Below are 25,429 nucleotides of genomic sequence, written 5' to 3' on the forward strand. Positions count from 1 at the left end.
GAAAACATGTTCTTTTTTTTTGTTGCTAAAAGCAAAATATTTCTTTCTGTCAGAATCTTCTGAAAATTTGGTAGCACTTAAGGGTTTTGGAGCAATTATGCTCTCCACAATGGTTCTTGTTCCTTTGCTGTGAATACAGCATGATCTGTGCTTAAGGGAGCAAACCTATGGCCACTCGACTGCATAGAGGGCCATAGGATTTTGCATTTTCTGGGATCCAAGGTCAGAACCAGGGCTCTGACCTCGGAGCCCAGAAACCATGCTCCCCTCCCCAGCCCCTTTGTAGCCAGTGCAGTTCTTTCTGAACCAACTACATCTCCATGCTTGGAAATGGAGTACAGAGATAGGGAAAGGGGGGCAGGGAGGAGAGGAGACTGCAGAAGCTATGTTACCTTCCTATGCACATCCCAGCCTCCTTCCCTCCGCCTCCCTGAAGCCACTGCTAGACAGGCAAAAGCGCCCATCTAGCCAAAAATGCATGGTGGCCGGAGCATGAAGGCAATGATCACCTCCATGCTCCAGCCACCCTGCATTGGATACTCAACAGACTCCAATTTCAGAGGCTGTCAACTATCTCAACTGGATTGTGCCCTATGTCATTTATAACCATTTGAGTTACAGTAAAATTGTGGATATGCTTTTTTACATAGGAATTTCAAGATCATCTAAAGGTTACTACTTTCAGAGACTTGGTGATTAGAGACAAAGAGCTAACTGGGGCCCTCATTGCTTCCCTCATCAACTGTTACATCAGAGATCATGCCGCGGTTGATGGCATCAGTTCCCATTTACAAGACATCTGTCCGCTGCTCTACAGCACAGATGATGCTATCTGTTCCAAGGTATGGTATAGCAAGCGATGAGAAAAAACAAGGGTGGCTTTGGCTGCTTGTGTGCTTTGCTGAAAAGTGGTATTTCTACATTTTGCAATTCTCACATTATTGTCGTCAGTTACAAAACAAGCCAAATTCTAACCATGTGTTATGAAGCCAGTTTGTTTAAACTAAAACATAGTGGCCTGGTTTAGATAACACACTAAACCATGCTGCTTAACCACAAAATGGGTTAAGCAGCATGGTTTAGCGTGTTGTCTGAACCAGGCCAGTTAAGGATAAACCGTGATACCTGGTCCAAATGACACAGTAAGCCGAGATTCAGTGAAATTGAATGTAAATGTTGCTGCAGCCATCCTCCCAGTCCTGTGAGGAGTATGCAAGTAAAAGGTAAATTGTTCATATTTTCTATGTCTTACACTCTCAAGAAACAGAATACATAGACTAGACTGCAATCCTTTGCAAACTTACTTGGAAGCAAGCCCCATTGAACCCAATGGGACTTATTTCTGAGTAGACATGTATAAGATTGGGCTGTGAGTTTTAAAAAACAAACTGCAAATAAATTACTATATTGTTTCACAAAATAGATTCATTAATTAATTAGACAGCTAGGGTATCCTTAAACAATTGAATGCTATATCATGATGGTTTATAGAAGGATGTTGCTACTTATCACAAGACTAATTCTCTGTAGGAAAAAGGTGAATCAAAATGAGTACTCATTATGTTTGATGTGTGCATAGGCCTCCATTTCAGTTTTCAATAATTTAAAGTTTTAATGCAAAGTGGCACCAGTTCAGATGAAGAATGAAGACTTGGATGTCTGCTTGTGTCTTAATAGGCAAATGAATTACTTCAGAGGTCCCGACAAGTTCAGAACAAATCTGAAAAGGAGAAGATGCTAAGAGAGTCACTGAAAGAATATCAAAAGATTAGCACACAGGTGGACCTTGCAAACGTTTGTATACAATATAGGCAAGGTGAGCTTCAAACTTATAATATGTTTCTGTGTCAGCATGCCTGTGTCCTTCTATATCAACTACAGCAGGAATAAAAGCAATGCATGTAACTGGCAAATTGCTTTTAAAAATTAATTAGGAAAAAATACTTGAAATTTTAGTTGTCACCCTCCAGTGGTCCAGAACACTGGTTTGTTCTTTGCTCCATCCACTAGGTGGCAGCTCTTTTGAAGAAGTTGACTCAAGGACACACTATGAGGCACTTCCTCTCTGAAGCCAGTGTTCCTTCTGCCTCTGCAGTGAATGGATACATGTGTCCATCTCTTGCTTTTTACATATTTAAAAAATAAAAGGAGGAAAAGATAGGAGTCATAGAACTATGGGTTGCTCAGCTCAAGCTTCCTCGTGGCTGCATTTCACCTCTTTATATTATTATTATTATTATTATTATTATTATTTATTTATTTATTTATTTATTTATTTATATAGCACCATCAATGTACATGGTGCTGTACAGAGTAAAACAGTAAATAGCAAGACCCTGCCGCATAGGCTTACATTCTAATAAAACCATAATAAAACAATAAGGAGGGGAAGAGAATGCAAACAGGCACAGGGTAGGGTAAACAGGCGCTGGGTAGGGTAAAACTAACAGTATAAAGTCAGAACAAAATCAAGTTTTAAAAGCTTTAGGAAAAAGAAAAGTTTTTAGCTGAGCTTTAAAAGCTGCGGTTGAGCTTGTAGTTCTCAAATATATCCCTTTGCCAGTTGCAGGAGAAGTAACTTCATGCCATGGGTTTGGCTTGACATCCTTTTCTAATCACCAGTTTTGCTGCCCCTTGCTGCCATGTCCAAATTAATGACCTTCAGATAACCTGTGGGCCTGTTTAGACAACATGCTAAGCCATGGTTAGGCCGCTAACCCTTTTGCAGCAAATGGTTCGTGCTGTGGTTATGTAGCCACCGTGGTTAGGAATGCTTCACAAGATACACTAAGTCATGGTTCACATGACACACAAAGCCATAACGTTTAGCTCAAAATGCTTAACCACTGTGGCTTGGTGTGTCATCTGAACAGGGTCTAATACATGTTTATGTTTTGTACTTCAGGGATATTTTACCATTTTAAGAAATTAGTGGTATCTTTCAAATAAGGCTTAATATGTGAATTGAGATGTTTCAGACACGAATCACATTTCTTGTTATAGGTTTAGAAATAGGATCTAGTTTTACCAGAATACCCACACAGTATTTGTGAATGGAACTAAAGCTCTAAGAATTTTCTGTGTGTTTTAGTTTATACATACACTATATTTGGAGGGGGGGATGTGTTTTATAAACATATAAAAGCAATGAAAACTTGAGTAATGTGAAGGACTATCCTGATTTTCCAAGATTTTAAAGTGGAAATTCTTTGAAAAATCTGGATAGGTGGTACAACTGCAGTCTACAGGATCACAGTGTAGAATTAGGCCTTTTGAGTGATGCCCTTTATGTTTTGTAATTGGAAGAATGTTGTTTGTATTAATTTAGCACACACTTTTGTTCCTTCCTTTTCCCCCGTTTGATTTCAAGTGCGTTTCTATGAGGGTGTGGTAGAACTTTCTCTCACTGCTGCAGAGAAAAAGGATCCCCAGGGTCTTGGACTCCATTATTACAAAAATGCAGAACCGGAAGAAGATGTTACTGGGTGTCAAGCTTTCCAAGAGAGGCAAGTTTGGGATACAGATTAAATTTTTCTTCAAAACAAAGATGTTGATAGTAACTCAGTGGGGTTGTGAATATGTTGCAACAGATTAAACTTAACTAGGTTGAAAGTAATGTAAGCATATCGTTAATCATTAAGGCAATAGCTATCTGAGCTGAAATCAATTTTTGGTAGCAGAAATATATAGTTGATGGTTGAGCATAAGCATTGCTGTCAGATGTTGTGGGGAGGTGAAGGTGGATCACACTTCCTATGATGTAACATGAAACTAAATGTTCCTAATATAGAATTCCATATAAAATAGGATTCTGTACTCTCTGTTCTTCCACAAACTGTGCCAAAGTCAAGATGAACATAAATGGCTCATATAATTTTTAACTGTTTAGGATAGGAACCGATTGTACCTACTATAAAGAAACCAAATTTGATTGATCATTGTGGAATTCAATTCACCAGAACTCTGGAGTGGAATTTCAATCATGATTTTTTTTTTATTTGAAAAATTGTTCCACTGTACATTAGTGTGATTGATTTTATACGATTGGGCACTTTTAAAGATTGAGGGATAATGATCAGAATCTTAACATCACCTTTGAATCTTTTGGATAGGGCAGGCTACAAATTGTACTAGTTATTTTGGCCTATAACTCCCATTATCCCTCACCATTAGCTAGGGCTGCTTGGAGTTGTAAGACAAAACAACTGGAGACCCACTTATTGCCCACCCTGCTCTATACCTATATATATCCTTTGCACTTTCTACAGCCATTTTCATCTCTAACTATCTAGGAAGCAATACCCAGAGTGAAGCTTCTGCCGTCTTCTAGTAAATTGTATATGTAACAAGTGGTATGGTTAATTTATTGAGGCTCCAGATGTTGCTGTGAATGCTTGAAGGTTTTGCTCACATGTCATGTATCTTTTTTCAGATTAAACAGCTATAAGTGCATCACGGACACTCTTCAGGAGCTAGTCAATCAAAGTAAAGCTGCTCCTCAGTCTCCCAGCGTGCCCAAAAAACCCGGTCCTCCTGTGTTGTCCTCTGATCCCAATATGCTGAGCAATGAAGAAGCAGGACTTCATGTAAGGAACAAAGAAAGAATATACTGAACTGTCGTTAACTTGTTTTTTTTTTAAAAAAAATATCTTTAGTCAGGATCTAAAGAATGACTTTAGTTAGGTATGCCCAAGGGCTTCATCATGTGTCATAGACTTCTTTCATTTGAACAACAGATCCCAAGCCCTGTCAGGGACTGCTATTGAAACTACCCTTGATTTCAAAAGAAGTTTGACATGAACACAATTGAGGCTACTCTTAGAGAAATACATGCTGAAAGATCTCTTAGGGATGCATATATTTCCTTTGGTCCAGATCAATATACCATACCATAACCTTTTGCAATACTTTTATTACGGCATAATAGCCTACACCAATATTATTTACTAGAAGTATTTCAAAGATGAATTGGAAATGTTCACTAGGACTGCAACAATAATAAAATGTGCAGTTAAATGTCTCTTCTTTTAAAGAAGGTAATGTATATTGAAAGGAAACTTATTTTGTACAGGACACTCATCTTAATATTTTTCTCTCCCTGGTTCTAGTTTGAACACATGCTTAAATTGGCTCAGCGTTCCACAGATGAACTTTTTAGCATTGCTCTTTACAACTGGTTGGTCCAAGCTGATCTCTCAGATAAACTGCTTCAGGTGAGATCACAAACCAACTTCCTAACAATACATGCAATGTTTGATATTGTTTTTATATTTGGGAACCAGACTTTATAGTCAGAATGGATCAAGTGCAGCAGTGACAAACTGTTGTGGCTTTACTTTTTCCTGATTTCTGCAGATAAACTCTCCCTTTTTGGAACCATATCTGGCACGTATGGCCAAAGTCGATCAAAACAAAGTTCGTTACATGGATCTGCTGTGGAGGTTTTTTGAGAAAAATAGAAGTTTTAGTAATGCAGCCAGAGTGCTAGCAAAATTAGCAGACATGCACAGGTAAGGGTAGCTTGTCAGCAGTCAGTGCTTCTAGTGTTGAAATAATTTCTGGCTTATTTGATTATTTTCTTATATTACTATTTTTGCAAAGTATCTTCACTTAAAACTAGCCCTACACAATATGTGATTCATCAAGCTGAACAAGCCCACCATCTGGGTATTGTGGGCTCCAGATGCTTGACAGCCTTCCTGTGTTTGCAGTCCAAAGCAGGCAGAACAAATAGAAGGTTATTAAGTCCTGATGGGTTACCATAGCGGTTGGTAAGCTGCGTTTCGGTTTGGTGAGTCACAAATTGCTCAGGGTCGGTAAAAGCTGTTAAGGGTGCAGTCCTGTTGGGATGATCGTAAGCCTCCAAACTCAGAGGCTTACAGTCATCCAATGCAGAACGAGAGGAGCAGCAGAAGTGATCTCCGCCTCACTCCTCCTCTGTCAGTGTATTCACTGTAAGTAAAAAGGATTTTACAGACCTGAATGGTAAGGGTTAACCAAGCTCCTGAAATGAAGAGAGCTAATTGCATCAGCCAGGGTGTGCTGATTAGCAGCACCTGGGATGTTGCTGGTCAGGTTGAAAACCCTGTGTATATATTCTGTAGGTAATGTTCATGTTGTGGTTGGGTAGTTGATGTAGTCGGTGGTGGATGGTTGCTAGAAAATATATTTATGATTAATTGGACCAGCAGACTCTGTGTCTTTCTTTGGACTGCAAGAAGGGAAGCGCGTACTCTGTCAGGTTATGGGCCCAGAGCTGACTTGAAAGCTCTGATTCTGTTTGAGTGGATCCACTGGTGAGCAGTGCTTAAGGCATCTTCTTGAGCTGTTGAAGGTTTTGTAACGAGGCCTGAGAACACCAAAAGATATGGAAGCCGAGGCAGCAGTTGCGGTGAGTGGAGGAATTCCTTTGAACCGACTAAATGAACATAACTACCTAACGTGGTGCATTAAAATGGAAATGTACCTCCGGAGGGAAGGTCTCTGGGATGCAGTCAGTAATCCTCCAGTAAACCCTACTGCAAGAGAGCTGAGAGCTGATGAAAAAGCTGAAGCATGTATAATTTTGGGTCTGGAAGACAGCCAACTTGTCCACATTCGTGGGTTAACAACATCCAGTGAATGCTGGAATGTTTTGCAACAGATTTATGTCCGTGACACTCCAGGCAGCAAGATTGCTTTAACCCGAAGGCTATACAAAGCTAGCTTGAAGCTGGGGGAAAGTTTATCTCAGCACTTGCAAAACATGAGAACTTTGTTTGCAGAACTGGAGGTAAGAGGAATGACTTTTTCAGAAGCAAACAAAGTATATATTATTCTAAGCTCCCTAGATGATTCCTGGAATATGATTGTTGCCAGCTTAGAATCAATGCCAGAAAGAGAGCTTACTTTGCATTATCTTACTGGGAGGCTTCTCGAAGAGGAGCAGAAACGGACTGATAAAGCACAGGAATGTGCCCGTGCAAAAATAAGCTTGCGAGGAAAAAAAGACATGGAGGAGGCAGCGACCAGCGGAGGAGTAGAGAGAGCTCTGGCTGTAAAGCGTTGCTACAGATGTGGATCAACACAGCATCTGAAAAGAAATTGTATGGCTCAGCTGCAAGAAGGGGCTGAGAAACCCAGGAACCAGCGATTAACAAGAGGCAAACGTCAGCAGTTTGTTTCAGTGGTGAGAGCAGTTGATGAGCTGCAAAAGGAAACCTGGCTCCTAGACTCTGGATCCAGCCAGCATATCTCCAACAGAAAAGAAGATTTTGTGACTTTGAATCCAACTTCTAAAGACCATGTTAGTTTGGCAGATGGAAAGAAATCTGCAGTTCATGGTCAAGGGCAAGTGTTTGTGCCAAGCATGAACAAAACATTTGATGGGGTATTACTGGTGCCAGGCTTAGAGTACAATCTTTTAAGTGTTTCCTCTCTTACACAGGATGGATATTCTGTGTTATTTAAAGGAATGTATTGCAAAGTAGAAAAAAATGGAATTCTCTGTGCGAAAGGTGTGTTAAAGGACAGGCTGTATGTCATGTTACCTAAAGAAAATATCTCTGATAATGTAAATACTGCAATGTATAACAAACCAGTGCATGATAATTGTATACATTTACTTCATAGAAGGTTAGGTCATGCAAATTTCAGAGCTTTGGCCAAAATGCCTGAAATGTGTGAAGGGTTAAACATAAAACAGTGTGGCAAGTATTTGGATTGTGCTGCATGCAAAGTATCAAAATCAAAGGCTTACCCTGTTAGTAAACAGAGTAATAGGTCAACGAAAAAACCATTTGAATTGGTGCATGCAGATTTAATTGGTCCACTGCCACAAAGCCTAGGAGGGGCAAAATATGTACTGGTAATAGTAGATGATTTTACAAGGTATGGGTTCTGCTATTTGCTCAAATCCAAAAATGAAACGTTTGAGACATTTAAAAGCTGGGTTGCTTGGGTGGAGAGGAGGTTTTCCTACAAAGTGGCTCAGTTACAAACAGATAGAGGAGGAGAGTTTCTTGCAGGTGTTTTTCAACGTTGGCTGAAGCGGCAAGGCATTTGGCATCGCAAAACAAACCCATACTCCCCCAGTGAGAATGGTGTGGCAGAACGGAGGAATGGTGTGTTACAAACCATGAAGGACTCACTGTTACAGGATTCAGGATTGTCAAAGCATTTCTGGGGGGAGGCTATCTTAACAGCGAATTATATACTGAATAGATTATGGAGTTCTGTCATGAACAACACTCCATATTATCTGCTGTTTGGAAAGAAACCAGTGTTGTCTCATTTAAGAGTATTTGGTTGTTACGCATGGGTGCATATACCAAAGGGACAAAGAAGAAAGGGTCAGCCTAAGGCAAGGAAACTGAGATTTGTTGGATACCAACCTGGTTCTAAGGCATATAGATTTGCACTTAACAATGGGAAAGTTGTAATTTCCAGGTCAGCAGAGTTTGCAGAACAGGATGGTTGGGAGAGAATACATGCAAACACAGAGATAATCATGCCACTAAGTGATAGTGAGGAGACAGAACACAGTTTGCAGCCATCACAAGAATCAGCAAAGAGTCCAGAAAAGAAAGCAGACATTCTAAGTCCTAAAGTAGAGAGAGAGGAGGGGGAAACTGAAATCTTTGTACCCAGGCGTTCTGAAAGGGCAACAAAAGGCATACCTCCAGAGCGATTCACTGTGGGGGAAGTGAGTGTGTCATGTAAGTTATGAACCTCAATGTTTAGAGGATGTGTTGGAATTGCCAAAAGCTGAATCTAAAAAATGGTTTGAGGCAATGGATGAGGAAATGCATTCAATGGCAAAATACAAGGTCTTTACACCAACACAGTTGCCTAAAGATCAGAAAGCAGTTGGCTGCAGATGGGTATACAAAAAGAAAGTTCTAGTGTCTCGTAAAGTAAAATACAAGGCACGTTTAGTAGCACAGGGATTTACACAAAGAAAGCACTTGAACTTTGATGAGACCTATGCACCTACTGTTAGGTCAGAGAGCGTAAGATTAGCTTTGAAATTGGCAGCATTAAAGAAATTTGAAGTCAATCATTTTGACATCACAACTGCTTACCTAAATGCAGAACTAAAGGAAAATATTTTCATGATGGAGGCTCCTGGGTATGAAAGTGGAAAAACAGGAATGGTGTATAAATTGAACAAAGCCATTTATGGTCTAAAACAGTCAGCCAGAAACTGGAATCAATGTTTAGATGAAGTTTTACAATCTCAAGGTTTTAAAAGAAGCTTGGCAGATCCATGTGTGTATACCAAGGGAACAGGAGAAAAACAAATGATTTTGTTAGCTTTTGTGGATGATCTTTGTTTGATGGCAAGTAAAAAGGAACAAATTCAAGACTTTGAAAAGGAAATTGGTAAAGAATTTCAATTGAAAGATTTGGGAAATATTAAAAACTATCTTGGAGTTGAAATTGAAAGGGCACAAGATGGCAGTTTTCTGCTAAACCAAAAACAGAAAATTGAGCAATTATTAAAAGAATATAACATGGACAATTGCAAAAGTGTCCAAACTCCAATGGTAGTAGATTTTCAAAAGAATATAGGTGAAACATATTTTCAAGACCCAGACCTTTATCAATCTATCATTGGAAGTCTGTTGTACCTGGCACAATGGTCAAGACCAGACATATCCAATGCAGTAAGCATTTTGAGTAGATTGGTGGCAAAACCCACAACAAATGCATGGCAAGCTGTAAAAAGAATAATGAGGTATTTAAAAGGCACTCAGGACAAATGCTTAAAATTAAGTTCATCAGGAACACCAAATCTGGAGTGTTACGTGGATAGTGATTATGCTGGAGACAGAAGTGATAGAAAATCTACCACTGGCATTGTGGTAACATTTGCTGATTCCATAATTAGCTGGAAAGCAAGGAAACAAAATGCAATTTCTGTTTCTACTGCTGAGGCAGAATTTGCAGCACTATCTGAACTGTGTAACGAAATAGTGTGGTTCAAACAACTGTTGATAGATGTAAATGTGCCAATTGATAAACCAATAAAAGTAAATGAAGACAGCCAAACGTGTATCCAGATGGCTAAAACTGAAAGAATGCATGCCAGGAGTAAACATGTGGATATAAAATATTGTAATGTTAGACAATCTGTAAATAATGGACTGATAGATCTGAAATACTGTGAATCAGAAAATAATGTAGCAGATCTGATGACTAAACCATTATGTGCAAAAAGGCATCAAGAGTTAATTGAGAAACTGAATATGGTAAATCACAATATGTAAACTGTTTTGTGTATGTTCATTCAGGTCAGTAAAATGGAGGGGTGTCAGTGTATTCACTGTAAGTAAAAAGGATTTTACAGACCTGAATGGTAAGGGTTAACCAAGCTCCTGAAATGAAGAGAGCTAATTGCATCAGCCAGGGTGTGCTGATTAGCAGCACCTGGGATGTTGCTGGTCAGGTTGAAAACCCTGTGTATATATTCTGTAGGTAATGTTCATGTTGTGGTTGGGTAGTTGATGTAGTCGGTGGTGGATGGTTGCTAGAAAATATATTTATGATTAATTGGACCAGCAGACTCTGTGTCTTTCTTTGGACTGCAAGAAGGGAAGCGCGTACTCTGTCATCCTCCTCTGAATTTTTGCTAGACGGGCTTTTTTAAAAGATTGAAAACATAACTTTCTTGTGAACGTTATTCATGGAAGCTACCATATCAGTCACACGTTTTGTAATTTGACAGCACTGAGATTTCACTTCAGCAACGTCTTGAATATATTGCACGTGCCATTTTGAGTGCCAAGAGTTCCACAGCCATATCACCAATAGCTGCAGATGGTGAATTTTTACATGAACTGGAAGAGAAAATGGAAGTAAGTAAAACAATTAATTTAGACGATGTTGATATTAGCATGGGTCAGAGGTAGGTAGTATGTGGTCTCACAGGCTCCTATGCAGCACAGTTTGTTTTTTTAAAAAAGTAAGTTCCTAGCCATTTTATGTGTAGTCATAATAGGTCAAACATCTTGTGACAGAACTAATTATAGAAGCTTGTTGGTGTTCATTGCATTTTTCATAAAACTGATCCTTATGTTTTTAACCAGGTTGCGAGGATACAGTTTCAAATACAGGAAGCATTACACCATCAGTGTTCCCATCATGCTACGGTGCAAGATGCAATTTCCCAGCTGGATTCTGAGTTGATGGAAATTAGCAAGGTGCTTTTACAATAAATAAATAAATAAATAAATAAATAAATAATTGGGCTTCACTATGTGGGATAAATTAAGTGTCTCCCAAGCATTTTTTTCATTTAATCAAGAAAAAATACTCCTGCTAGTGTATCATTTTTATTCTTGTATAATATGCTGTTGTGTGCTGTCTTTAACAATCACTATTATTCCTGTTATGTGCTGAATGAAAAATATCAGTGTATACATTTACATGTTTCCTTTTGTAGAGTACTCTTGCTGAAAGTTCACTAGCCTTTTTATAAAACCTCTTATTGGTCATTTGGGATAGAGAAATACATTACGCAGTATTTTCATGACTTTGTTAGTGTAAGTTGCAAATTAATAATTTTTTATTTCAGCCTTAATTTGTTGTATACGAATAAACAAACTGTTTGTTTTTAAACTACAGCTTTATGGGGAATTTGCCGACCCATTCAAACTCTCTGAGTGCAAGCTGGCGATTATACATTGTGCTGGTCATTCAGACCCCATCTTAGTGCAGACCCTGTGGCAAGAAATAATTGAAAAAGGTAGGTCCAGCTAGTAACACAGATGCTTGGAAATACACAACTACACAAAATTACATATTCTTGTGTGGGTTATCTCTCCAACTGGGGAATATGCATCCCCCCCAACATAAATATTAACAATACGTATAATTAAAAAAAGAAGAGCTATTATAGGATGAATTTTTGTTTTATTCTGAAGGTGGACCACTTTAGATCATGTTATGGTAGAGACAATATTTCTCTATATTCAACAGTAGAAATAAGTAATAGATCTGAATCTCTGTGAGAAAATATGGCCCTAAAGGTTTATCTGCACAGCTTAATGTTCCTCAGTGAGCAGGCAGACATATTAGTTAGTGAGAAACCTTGCAAATGGAGGGGAAATGTTGTAGGTTTTTCCTTAGTCTGGACCAGTCCTTTATTTTCCTAAAGATGGTAATACAATGAATACGTTTCAGCCTATTTCTTCTCTTTTTCCCCCCTAACACCTGTTGAAAGCTTCCTGAAATTACTAAGAGAATGCACATGAAGTTCTTTGACCACACAAAGTGCTGTGTAACTGTTAAGTCCTATTATATCAGAGTCCCTTTACAACTCAATGGTGCCTACAGGATTATGGTGCATCTAACTAACTGTACCATTATCAGGGTCATTCCAGATTTGAGAGGCCCTTGGCAAAATGCCTTCTAGTAGGCTCCCTCCTGTGTCATTGGGCCCCAGGGTGTGAGCTTACGTGGCAGCAGCAGGCAGCTACAAACCATCACTTTCCCACAGTGCCTCCAATGTAGTATTTGCCTGGAGCATTGTGGGAAATCAAAATGGCAACCCCCTGGGAAATGTAAAATGGCAGCTCACTGGCCCAGCCACCAGGCACAAGTCTCTGCTTGGTCTGCTATAGATGTCATCTTGCTAAGAGCTGTGCGCACCAGTAGCATTTTGTCATAAAGGACCATGTGTCTACAAGCCACTAATCTAATTATCTCTAAACATTTTTAAAATGTCCCGATAAACTTGGTGTCGTAATATTCTTTAGGGTCTTGGCCTAAAGAGATGCAGAGTTTGCACTGCCAAAATTATTTTTTACAGATTGGTGTAACAGGCATATGCATTTATAGTCCATCCATTGGAAGGTAAATTGCCACAATTTTTTAAATTATTTGTACCATGTGTTGAACAGAAAATAGAAATGATATAAATGTAAGCATTTAATAAATTTCTAAAATAGTGTATCTTTTCTCTTTCAGCACTGAGTGATACTGTGACTCTGAGTGCTCCTGATAGGATGCAGGCTCTTAGCCTGAAGTTGGTAATGCTTGGAAAAATCTATGCTGGGACACCTCGCTATTTTCCTTTAGGTAGGTAATTCAAATTAGAAATGTTTGGGAGGTACTGTAAAATCAATATGGAGTAAAGCTGATAATAAAAATAGAAAAAAATCCCAAAGCCCTTATCTTACCTTAGTTCAATAGCAATAACTTACCTTAGTTCAATGCCAATATCTCCTGTTGAATATCTTCAGACAGCATAGTCTGGTAGTACTGAGCTATTGAACTCTATAGTAAGTATTTATTAAAGCCTTAGGACAGGGTGGAACAACATTTCTAGGAAAATAGTAACACAAAAATTTAACGGAAGCATGGAAATAAAATAAAAACCCGGAGAAGTCTCAAGCTAAAGAATATGGATTAATATTCTGAGTTTTTCTAGCTGTCATCAACCTCGTTGGCTGAAATGTCAGCCATTATGATGTAAAGCTGTAATAGTCTTAAGTATTTTTGCATGTACACAAGCTCAAAGCAACATCTGAATTGCTCTGAATAGAATTGCTTACCTGTAGCCAGGGGCCACATAGACGACAGGAACAGTGAGATGAGCATTTGGGAAGTACACACAATCTAGAGCATGGGTGGACATAAGGTAGGTCTCCAGATGTCTTGGACTTCAATTCCCATAAGCCCCTGCTGGCATGGCCAATGATCAAGAATGCTGGGAATGCTGGGAGTTGAAGTCCAAAACCTACTTTCTGCCCACCCCTGATGCGGTATATATGTGCCCCAGGGACAGATGGGGACGAAGAGAAGAAAAGCTCCTCTGAATCTTAAGCCTATGTCCATGCATGCCATTAAACCACACACAAAGGTTTGGAAACCGTCTTCTTCATGGCTTCCATATAGCCTCACTTGCATAAACCACTTTTGGGGACCTTCTTGAACTATATCTAGGGTCATAGACATTTTCCCCTCAGGCTGGCTAAAGAGTTGTGATTCCATACACATGTTCAGACAACACACTAAGCCATGGTTAGGCCGCTAACCCTTTTGCAGCAAATGGTTAGTGAATGTGTTTAAACCATGGTTATGTAGCTACCATGGTTAAGAATGGTTCACACGACACACTAAGCTATAATGTTTAGCTCAACATGCTTAACCACCATGGCTTAGTGTGTCACCTAAACAGGATCATAGAAGTGAGGCAAGCACCTTTCCAGTCAATTCTCTTCAAACCATCTTGGGCACAGCAGAAGCTATTTGGTTTTACATTAGGACTAGTTATCCTTCAACCACGCTCATGTGCCTGTGGCACAACAGGTTATCTTTCAAAAGCTCAACTGACTGAAGATGCTTATAAGAAAAAGGGTTAAAGCAGCAACTTTAACTCTGTAGATAGTAAAATCTTGCAGCAAAAATTGAGACCTCATTGCCTAATTATTTTTTCCTCAGATTTCTTAGTGCAGCATCTAGAACAGCAAGTTTGCTCCCTGAACTGGGATGTGGGATTTGTAACTTATACAATGCAAGAAATTGGTGTGCCATTACCGAGGCTTCTTGAAGTATATGATCAGCTATTCAAAGCACGGGTAAGATAGTTCCACACAACTATGAAAGAAATCATAGTTACCCTTTCTCCCCCACTTCCCCCTTGCTTTTTTCCTGGCATCTTCTCTCAATCTCTTTCAAAATCAATCCCAGAAAGAAAAGTGGTGGCTCGACTGAAATGGGTCTCTTTTAAATTGGAGCAGAATCAACTGCCTGGGGACCAATGCTCTAGAACAGGGGTGGGCAACCCACAGGCCTCATGTGCCCTTCTTCTGGGCTCTGGATACTGTAAGCTATAGGGATGGAGGGAAGCAGGTGGGAGGGCGGAGCACCGCAACCCAGCCCCAGCTTGCTGAAGCTTCACGTACCCTGTCTGAGAGGAAAGCAGGGAGGCATTTTCTTCCCCTGCTTGTGGTTGGAGCTCAGAACCCCAAGAAAGAGAGACTGAGTCTTCAGCAGATGCTGGCTGGCTTCATCTCCCTCCACAGTACCAGATTAAACTCTGGAAGGTATTGAATTTGGCACGGAAGGTGATATAAAGAGCAAAAAGGGAAACCCTACCACCAAACATTGTTTGCAGAAAAAGTTCAGAACAATTTCTTGGGAAAATAAAGATTCAGGGATATAACGTCATCTTTTGCTTCTTCCTTGAATTGAAGAATTGGTGTGGCTGGGGAGTTCTTTCTTGTTTCTTTGCCTTATAAAACACAGCCGCATTGACTTTGCAACAACCTTCTTTCAGCTGTTGTGTTGCTGAAAGTGATCAGTGATGTTCAGAATCACCATTTTTCATCATTTTCAGAAGGCAGCTGTGTTAGTCTATTGTTGCAAAAACAACAAAGACCCTTGCAGCACGTTAAAGATTAATAAATGGTCCATGAAATTTTATGCCAGAATAAACATGGCAGTTTTTTAGGTGCTACAAGCGACTTTTTATAATTTCTGTGTATGTTGGTATGGTAGAAAGGGACTTGCCATAAGTTGGGTGGAGCTGTATCTGTCAAGATACGTTCTCCACAAGTAGCTCCTCCGGATATAAGTTTGGAGTGGATCCCCGGACTGATCAAGAGGCTTGTGCTGCTTGCAGGGGCAGTGGGAAAATTTTGCATGCTGTGTAAGGATGGGACAGACACTTTTACATTTCTGTAAGCTGAGAACTTGTGAAATTTATTATAAAGCCTGACATATAAGTAAATTTAGCCCAGAATCATTAGTCATTCCTTTGTGATAAGAATATTAACTAATGCAGTACATTTAGTATTTCATGCACTAATGTTCTGGATGCACATGCAAGTTGATGAATCATTTTGAGCTTCTTGTGATTTCTCCACCCCACCCCTTTATAGGACCCATACTGGAGCAAAATGAAGAAGCCTTTGCACCTTTTGGAATGTATTCATGTATTATTATCAGGATATGTGCAAGACCCGAACAAAGTGCTTGCCTTTGAGAGGTAACTTTAATCTGGATATACAGTCACTGCAAATAGACTTTGTATATGCTGGAAATGGGATGGTTAACTTTTGTAAGGAAAGTGCAGTTGTTGAAATAAGCATTCTTGCTTATTTCTGTGTGTATCTAATCTTTTGAAATCATAAAATTAATAGGGAGAAAAGTTTTCAGTTAATCTGCTCACAATAACAAATATGCATTTCAGGTATTCCCCACCCCCGCACATAATGCACATCTGTTCATTCACACATAACATGCATACATGACGATACACACACACATACACTAGGGCAGCAATTATGCTTGGAAAACGTCTTCCATTGACAGCAGTTGCTCGGAATTGACATCCTATTGCCAATTAAGTTTGCATAGCTTCAAAATTAGGAAGAAGATAGTTTAAGGTCCCCATATCCAAACCAGAAACCAAATTAATTTTCTTTCTTCCTTCCTTCCTTTCTTTAGACGGCGATTCACAAATATTTGCTTGGATGCTGTCAGCTGTTACCTTGTTGAACTGCAGTCCATAAGTCCAACGCTAGCTGTTCAGACGATCACAGGGAACTTTAAATCTCTACAGGCTAAACTAGAGCGACTTCATTGAATACAGTGATACTTAACTATTTGCCCAAGTGAATGAACTGTCAGTGCACTGGAATCAGAAAAGGCAAATGCTTATAAAGAAACTTGATAACAATCCAGCTGCTGTTGGAATTGATGATTGACTTATAGTTCTGCGTTGTATCTTCTTAACTACACATATCAGAATGTACAAATGGCAGGCTTTTTTGTTTTGTTTTTTACTACCATTTTTTTTCTAACAGCAAGCCAATTTTATATGCTTCGGATTAAGGTGTCTTGTATAATCTTGCCCTGGCAATTAAAATTATTTGTAAAATGGTCTTTCTACATTTTAAATAGAATTTGCACAAGGTGCTTGACCCTAAAAGTGGCTGAGGGTTAACTGTATTGTAAACCAGTAGTGGATGCTTCTGGTTGGGAGTCTCAATGACCTCCTGCCAATCCCTCTGCAGCTGTATAACGTCAAAGGCCTTGCCCCCACTCCCCCTGCCATCATCCCATCCCTGGCTGGGGTTGCTTTGGCCACACTCTGTCTTCCAATCAGGGAAAGCCCACATGCACCAAAGTCACATCTTGGCCAGGGCGACTTCAGTGTGCATGGGCTGAGGCAGTGGCTGCGGGAATGCTTCAGCAGCATTATGTCCTCCCCAATAGAGTTGGTGCAGTGCACGTGAAGCACTCCTGAAAGAGGCAAGGGGTGGAGGATCACAGGGAAAGCCAACAGCCTCCAAAGCCACCTTGTTCCAGGCATGAGGTCATTTCTCCTCCTACGCATCTTCCCCTATTGAGGACTTGGGGCAGGAGAAGCACTTAGCGCCTCCCTGGTTGGGTGTGCAGGCAGCGTGCTAAGCAAGGGGCAACTCTTCATGACCTATTATTGATCAAAGGGAATACGGAAATTCCCTTTCCAAGCCCCGGGTGGCCATCAGTGGTATGGACCTCAGAGGGAGCCAAAGCCTCCATGGGCCAGTGGGTTTCCCATCCCTGCTATAAACTGAGGGTGGGCAACTTTTTCAGCCCCGAGGGCTGCCTGCAACACACCACATGTGATGGGATTGATGAGGGAAGGGCAGGCTAAGCCACTTCTCTTCCTTCACCCCACTCCTGCCAGTGTCCTGATTAGGATTGCAGTTGCTTTGAGGCAGAGAAACTGCAATCCCCACTGAATCAGGATTTATTGTGCTGGAGAACAGGGTGAGTAGGGTTGACTCTCCCCACATGCCCCTTCCCCAGCTCAGTCAGGCTCCCAACCACCTGCCAAACAGCTGTTATCTCTGCACATTACAGTTAAAAGCTGAAATGGTATACAATCGTTAAAAATACAATACACATATCTACATATAATGCAAAACAACAAACAGCACAGGCATCGATAAAACAACCATAATAACCCAGAAGCCTGACTCTGAAATGGTTGGGAGAAAAAGGTCTTTGGTGCCAAAAAAAGATAACAGTGTGGGCACTAGGGAACCTCTTTGGGGAGCTATTCCAAAAGTGAGGTGCCACCACTGCAAAGGCCCTCTTCTCTTATAGCCACTTGCAGAGCTCTCTTTGGTAGGGGCACCTGGAGGAGACCCTCTGAAGATGACCTAAGGGTCCCAACAGATACATCATCTACATCATATCTATTTCTTACCCGCCTCTCCCTTTGGATCGAGGCGGGGAATAACATTAGTACAGAATCAATACATCTTAAAAATTCTTGATTTTACATTGATCTGGATAGGCCTGTCGGAAAAGGCTAATCTTTAAAGCTGCCTTAAAATCACACACACAGAGTTAATTTTACGAATCTCCTCCAGCAGGCCATTCCACAATCTGGGACAGAAGAAAAAGTGCTCTGGGAAACTGATGTCAGCCTAGTTTTAGCTGACTGAAGTAAGTTCACCCCAGAGGACCTGAGTGTGCAGGGCGGACTGTATGGGAGAAGGCGATCCCGCAGGTAACCTGGACCCAAACCATTTAGGGTTTTAAAGGTGATGACCAACGCTTTGTACTTTGCTCGGAAACTAATTGGCAGCCAGTGGAGTGACTTTAATGTTGGGTCTCTTTACATGTGGGAAGAGACCTGCTTCAGATACTCTTGTATGCCCAAATGAATGTGTTTAGTATTTAAAGTGGCACGCAAGACTTTCTTGTGCTGTTTCCAGTGGAAGCTGGTGGCTCCGATTTCGGTGGGGCTGTGCATTCATTCTGGGTTTCAATCAGAACCAGCCGGGACTCTGAAGGAAGTAGTTATCCAAGCTGTTGAACCTGTTTCGGGGATACGGTTCAGTACCGTGGAGGGTACTTTAGCGTACCTTAGCGTTCTGGTGGGTTCTGACTAAAACCCAGAATGAATGAATGAATATATTTTATTACGGTCGTTGACCAATACCAACAGTACATTTAACAAACACTCTATACAAAATACGTTAACACATTAAAACTACCAACAACTAGAGAGTCAGAGTTCAAAACAGTTATATCAACAAATCCATCTAAAGTCACAGAGTACACGGGGGCTAAAAAGGTACGGCATGTTATTGCAATTGCACAAAATTTGGCTACTTTATTGGTAATATAGGGAATCTTATCAGAGAGTAATAAGGAAATACAAAATTTTGCAGTTCTACCCGGGTATTTATACAAAATAGGTAGAATAAGATCATTCCTAAGATCCAGATAAAAACAACAGTATAAAAGTACATGACTCACCATTTCAACATCCCCGTTATTACAGGGGCATAGACAGTCTTGGAATGGTATTCCCTGGAATCTCCCCTCCAAAAACTTGAGAGGGCAGAACATCAAATCTGGCCAAAGTAAAAGCTTTTCTATAATTAGGGTAAGCCAGATTAGTCAGATAAGCACTTGACTCAAAGGTCTTATTTCTTAAGGGACTGGCATAAGACAATGAGCTGACATGCTCTTGCAATACAATATCCCAGATTCTCTGTTTGACAGCTGCCTTGGCATTTGAATAGCCTAAAGCTATTAAAGCATTGGGAGAAAAACCCAATAGAGATAACTCCTTACCCAAATACTTTTTCCATTTCGATTGAAAGGAGTTCAACAATATCAAAGGAGCCAACCCAACTGGTAAGAATGTAAGTTTCAACCAATAATGTATCATATGCAATTTGGTACGGGCTTCAATGGGAATTAGACCATCCTCTAGCCACAAAGCAGCATTGGACACACAATGAGGTATTGAAAACATAGTTCTTAGAAACCTGGTCTGAATAATTTCTAAAGAGTGGAGGTTATAACAGACGTACAGCTGAGATCCATATAGCATTTGGGCAATAGTTTTAGCCACAAACACTTGGATCGCGGAAGGGATAAAACCCAGAATGAGATCACAGCTCCACAGAAATCCGAGCCACCAGCCTATGCCTCATGACCCACACCCCGTGTGGGGAGTTCTGATGACGGAGCAGGCCCGGGGAAAAGGAAGCGCGGGAGCTGAGAATGAAATGACTCCAGAAGTTGGGAGCGTGGAAACGGGGGTGGGGTAGGAGGGGGAGAGGAGCCTCTTCTCCCTCGACTCCGCTTTCCGCCGTTAAAAACCGTCACCGTGGCGCGCATGCGCTTTGGGTCGCACCGTCCGCCCCGCCCCCGGTTGGTAGCTTGGAAGCTGTTGGGCCACAAGACGAAATTACGGTTGAGGCGGCGGCGGCTCTGCGCGCACGGTGGGTCCGCGGACGCCCTCGGAGGGGGCGGAAGACTCGTTCGCCCGCCCACCCCTCCTTCCAAAGACGCGTCGCTCTTCTTCGGCCGCGGATAGACCCACCCGTCATTCCCGAGGAGGGGGGAGGCGGGCAAAGCTGGTCGGCGGCTTCTTTCTCTCAGCACCGGGACGGGGGAAGAAGGGCTGAGGGCGGCAGGGTTGCGGCGCCGGCTGAGGGGGCGAGTCTCCTCTCCCGACTGCCGAGCGACGGACAGTGACGGAGCTGCGCTCTTGCTCTTGGCTTCTTGCCGCTCTCGGAACCAGCCGTGGGTTTTGTGGGCCCTTCTCCTAGTCCCAGTTTGCCCTTAGGCGTAGGAAACATAGAAGGCAGGCAGGCAGGCAGGCTGCCCGTGAGTGAGAACATAACAAAGTCTGTGAGGGCGCAATCCTATGCGTGTGTATTATACATTTAAAAAATAATTCTAAAAATCCTATAACTCCCAGAATACCCGAATTGTAGGACCTTTTTCTGTCTAAACATGCATCCTGAAAGACTACTTATTTATTCGATTTATATCCTGCCTACATAAAAAAAAATACTCTAGGCAGCAAGGATTGTAAGACTTAGGATGGTAAAACTGCACCCTGAAAAATGCCTTCCGCAATCTTATGCACGCTTACCTGGGAGTCAACCGCATTGAACACAGTGAGGCTTCTTGGTGAAAATGTACAGGTTTGTGCTATTCCGGACTCGCTGTGATGTATTGAGCTAGGTTTGAGGAGATCCAGGTTTAAATCCTTGCGCAGCCACGAGGCTCGCTGTGTGACCATAGACATAAATTTTGAGCCTAGCCTGTGTTGCTGTGTTCTTGCGACTTTAACCTGCTTGGAGGAAAGGCAGAATAAAAACATGCCAAACAAATAGTTTTTGTGGACTACAGTCCATTGCACAAAATTGGTTAGCCTTTTATTTTTGTTACCCTAACTTTCCACTTTAATCACAGTTCTCAGGGTAATTTTGTTGCTGAAACAGGCTGGCAGGGCTACTTATTTGGAATTTGAGAACGTAAGAAGACTCTTGCTGGATAAGATCTAGAGTCCCATCTAGTCAAGCTTTCTGCTCCTTGCTAACCAGATGCTTCTCTTGCTGTTTCCTAGCAACTCACTTCCATTGGCATATGGCCTCGGAACTTGGAGGTACTATTTAACCATTATGGTTAATAGATTTAGCCTCCATGAACTTGTCTCATCCCCCTTTAAAGCCCTCTAAGTCAGTGGCTGTAACCATATCTTGTGACAATGTCTTCCACAAATTAATTGTGTGTCAGCTATGCCTTTGAGAATGTGCAGAGTGCTTTCCATTATCCCACTGCATAATTACAGCCAAGCATTGCTCTGAGATTAGAAATAGGGTCATGCAGGGACCAAAGGTTTGTTGCACTCCTAGCTTCACATATTTTAATCATCTATAGATGTAGATCGCACTAAAGATTACTGCTACTAGTGTGCATGGGAGTTTATTGCCCCTGTTTAGACACTAGCAAGAAAAAAGGAGGTTGAGATAGATACTAGGCTTTTAATAGACCCTGCACCTAAAAAATGCTGAGCTGCTGATAGTGTGAAATCTCAGTCATAGAGTAGAGTGAAGGGTATAGAGGCATATAACTATGTGTATCCTGCTAAAGTGTGATTTAAAGTCTTTTTCTTCCTCACCTACCGCAGTAACTTAAAATATAGTGGTGAAGGGTGGATCGGTAATGTTTTTCTACATCATGTAATTGGAGCTTTTGTAGGTTTTCAATATAAATTCTAGAGGAGTAAACTATTGAGATTGCATCCTAGACACACAAACTAGGGAGGAAGTGACATTGAACATAAAAGGAACTTAATCCTGAGTACATATGCATAGGATTATACTGACAGTCTGTAACAACAAAACCATGTGGGCTACCAAGGATCTGTATTGGGGCAAGTGCTTTTTAACATGTTTATAAATTATCTGGCATTAGAGGTGAGCAGTTAGGTGGCCATGTTTGCTGATGATACCCAATTATTCAGGGTGGTTAAAACAAAACAGGACAACAAAAAACTCCAAAAGGATCTCTCCAAACTGGACCAAAGGGTATTAAAATGGCAAATCTGGTTCAGTAGGCATGCATAAATTATGCACATTAGGGTAAAAAAAAATCCAAAAGTTTCAGTGGGATATGAGCTGGTGATGACTAACCAGGAAAGAGATCCTATTATTGTCATGGATAGGTCACTGAAGACGTTGACTCATGATGCTGTGAAAAAATGCAGATCCAATGTATGAAACAAATTAAAAATAAAGCTGCTGATATAATGCCTTTATACAAATTTATGATGCCAAAACACTAGGAATACATTGTCTGCACCTCAAAACCATATTGTAGAACCAGAAAAGGTGCAGAAAGGGCCAATCATTTGGTTAAGACAAATTCATGGAGGATAAGATTATCTATGGCTAGTAGTCATAATGGCTATATATTACCTCCAGTGTCAGAAGCACTAAGCCTCTGAATACCAATTGCTGGGGAACATGACTGGGAGGGGGGTATAGCTATCATGTCCTGCTTGTGGGCTTCCCATAGGCATCTGGTTGGTCACTGTGGGAACAGAAAATGAACTATATAGGCTTTTTGTCTGATCCAGCATATCTCTTCTAATGTTGATGGTCATGTAGAAACAATTTTTACTCTGCACAAATGACTTTCCACTTGCAAGGTGGTTATCACTTTTCCTTCACGTCTTCTATGATGATTTAGCGAGATATGCAATTGGACACTGTTGTCATACTGTATATACTCTACAGGCTTTATTGTTATAGGTACTTGTATCTGATGTTAAGGTATATTTCATTGCAAGGAATTAAGAAATATCTAGATGTAAAAAACATGCTTTCTAGATGCAGGCCTTGGACATGAGCATCACATTTTACCCACAGAGTCTCTAGGCTTGTTTGTGCACATGAAGACAAACAAACCCAAAGACTCCAACTGGGTTTGAATGACACGTTAACTCATGATGGTCAAATAAACCATGATGGTTTATTTAACTCATTATGACTCTTAGTGTGTTACCTGTAAGCTCTTTTCCCACCCAAGGTGGGTTATTTTCCCCAAATCAGCTACACTGAACCCACAATCTGCAGTATGGTTTATTTTACTTATGATAAGTTAGCATGTTATCTGTTGCACCAGTGTGGGTTATGGAGATTGCCTGTAGAGCCACTCAGCAAGACTGTGTAAAATGTGCTGCTCATGTCCAAGGCCTGTATCCAAAAAGCATGTGTATACTGCCACTAGAACCTCTCTGCATTTCATATCAGGGCATCTAGTTATGCAAATCCAAGATATGGAGCCCATTCATGCCTGGATCTTATTAAAGGCCCAGTTGGAGTAAAGCTGATGCAAGGTGGGGGTGGGTGGTCATGCCAGAAAGGTCTTTACAGCCTCTACTGAGCTGCTTTTTCTTTACCTTGATGGTTCAGGAGGAAGGAACAGACAGGTCTATAAGTTCAGATACCCTAGGTCCTGCAGTCCCATATTGGCTTATCTGAAGTGGGATGCTGTAGGACACAGGATCTCAGTAATGCTGCCAAACCCTTAATAAGCTTAATTAGTAGGACAACAAAAAAGAATTTCTTCTTATAATATGTAAATATCATAGAAGTTGTTCCTCTTTGCAAAACCTAAATACTTTTAACAGTTTTTTGCAGTCTTTCATCAATGACAAGTTTTATGGCTACCCTGCTACTTTATGATCATGGAAATTAAATTAGAGGTTCTCGCCTCTACGTGTATCAAGCAAAAGAAACCATGGCCTCGAATCACTTGGCTGGGACAGGTAATAATTTGTTATTTTTATATGACAAACAATAGGGGTACAACCCAACCAGAGTTAAGCTTTCTTACTGAAATGAATGTAACTTAAAAAGTGCTTAATCTTTCTCAGATTGTATCCTAGATTTGATTATATTAACAATAATATAATACCGTTCTTCAGAGAACAGTAGCAAAGGTTTCGGAGGAAATAGAATGGCATTATTGCTACAGTTGTCACTTAGGATCAGAGGACCACTGCTCACCTATCAAAGAAATTGTGTGTCTGTTTAGGAATTTTATATTATTAATCTTACTTTTCAAGTTATTTGCTTCTATGCATTAAAAGACATTGATCGTGATCTGGAAGCTCTAGTGTCCTCAGCATTCCATGTGCATGGAAGCTTTCATGACACATCTTTTCTGTGACAAGGAAAAAGTCCATTTGGACAGTGTGGAATTTTCATGTCCACATGGAGCATTTCATTTTGTAGGCACAACCAGCAAGGGTCTCTACACATGAAGCTTTAGATTGCGTACGTTATATTGACATTTAATTTTGTGTTTCAATTTCTGTAATTCTAGGACAGTAGTTGTGTTTAGTTAGGTATTACTTTTCAGGAAAAAATAGAAAGATGTATGGATAAAAGATGAACACTTTTTTTAATATTAGGAAAAGGAGGCGGTTTTTCTTTTAGATGACAAAAACATCAATGAAATTAACCTACTTTCGGGGAAAACAAAGAAGAAAATTCCACAGTTATATCCCTTGCTGAAGAATGTTGTTGCCTTAACAACATCAACAAATGGTTAAGTATTAGCACTAAGAAATTGTACTATGATTATATGTTTTTAAATTTATTTAAATTAAATTGTGTTTCTAACAATATAATGTACTTGTTCTCTAACAATTTGCCCTGGTACTGTTTAACCATTCTCTCATTATAAACATAGTCTTGATCTAAAGCTATTAAGCAAGTGAGGCCATGTCTACACCAGCTGTTTATTCCAGGATAATATCAAAGTTGTCCCTACCAGGCCACATGATGCACAGCTGATCCTGCTGTGATCTTGGGCTGACCCCTCAGTTATTCAGGAATATTGCTGACTGCTTTTGTCATGTTTCTTTCCTGCTCCCTCGCTACAATCCCAAAGTCCGCAGCTGGCGTGTTCCCCCTTCACGAAGCTGTTGCTGTTTGGTGCCAGCTCCTGGCTCAGTGAACAGCGTATTCTGTCGATACACATTTGGAACTGCCGTCACGGGGCACACGCTCTCCTGCAAGGCTCTCCTTTACTTGCGGGAAACATCGGTGGCGTGTGCCCCGTGAGCACTGAGCGCAGAAGCTGGGAACCATTGCAGTTATCCCTTCTCTGTTGCGAA

The 25,429-nt window shown here is 40.7% G+C and overlaps 2 protein-coding genes across 2 annotated transcripts in view; both read left to right on the forward strand.

The window, feature by feature from the left end:
- NUP155 (nucleoporin 155) overlaps positions 1-16,874 on the forward strand; it is a 38,381-nt gene extending 21,507 nt beyond the window's left edge. Inside the window, exons 23-35 of the mRNA XM_063128141.1 lie at positions 651-842; positions 1,678-1,816; positions 3,371-3,506; positions 4,433-4,586; positions 5,109-5,213; positions 5,356-5,510; positions 10,709-10,838; positions 11,070-11,183; positions 11,608-11,728; positions 12,952-13,062; positions 14,428-14,564; positions 15,870-15,976; positions 16,438-16,874. Coding sequence (XP_062984211.1) covers positions 651-842; positions 1,678-1,816; positions 3,371-3,506; positions 4,433-4,586; positions 5,109-5,213; positions 5,356-5,510; positions 10,709-10,838; positions 11,070-11,183; positions 11,608-11,728; positions 12,952-13,062; positions 14,428-14,564; positions 15,870-15,976; positions 16,438-16,576 — 1,740 coding nt within the window. The 3' untranslated portion in view covers positions 16,577-16,874. The remainder of the gene's footprint in view (positions 1-650; positions 843-1,677; positions 1,817-3,370; positions 3,507-4,432; positions 4,587-5,108; positions 5,214-5,355; positions 5,511-10,708; positions 10,839-11,069; positions 11,184-11,607; positions 11,729-12,951; positions 13,063-14,427; positions 14,565-15,869; positions 15,977-16,437) is intronic.
- A 3,280-nt stretch (positions 16,875-20,154) lies between these two features.
- CPLANE1 (ciliogenesis and planar polarity effector complex subunit 1) overlaps positions 20,155-25,429 on the forward strand; it is an 80,506-nt gene continuing 75,231 nt past the window's right edge. Inside the window, exons 1-3 of the mRNA XM_063128142.1 lie at positions 20,155-20,228; positions 23,936-24,073; positions 24,722-24,857. Of these exons, the coding sequence (XP_062984212.1) occupies positions 23,987-24,073; positions 24,722-24,857 (223 nt within the window). The 5' untranslated portion in view covers positions 20,155-20,228; positions 23,936-23,986. The remainder of the gene's footprint in view (positions 20,229-23,935; positions 24,074-24,721; positions 24,858-25,429) is intronic.

This window comes from Elgaria multicarinata, chromosome 6, assembly GCF_023053635.1.
Source record: "Elgaria multicarinata webbii isolate HBS135686 ecotype San Diego chromosome 6, rElgMul1.1.pri, whole genome shotgun sequence".
NCBI lineage: Eukaryota > Metazoa > Chordata > Lepidosauria > Squamata > Anguidae > Elgaria > Elgaria multicarinata.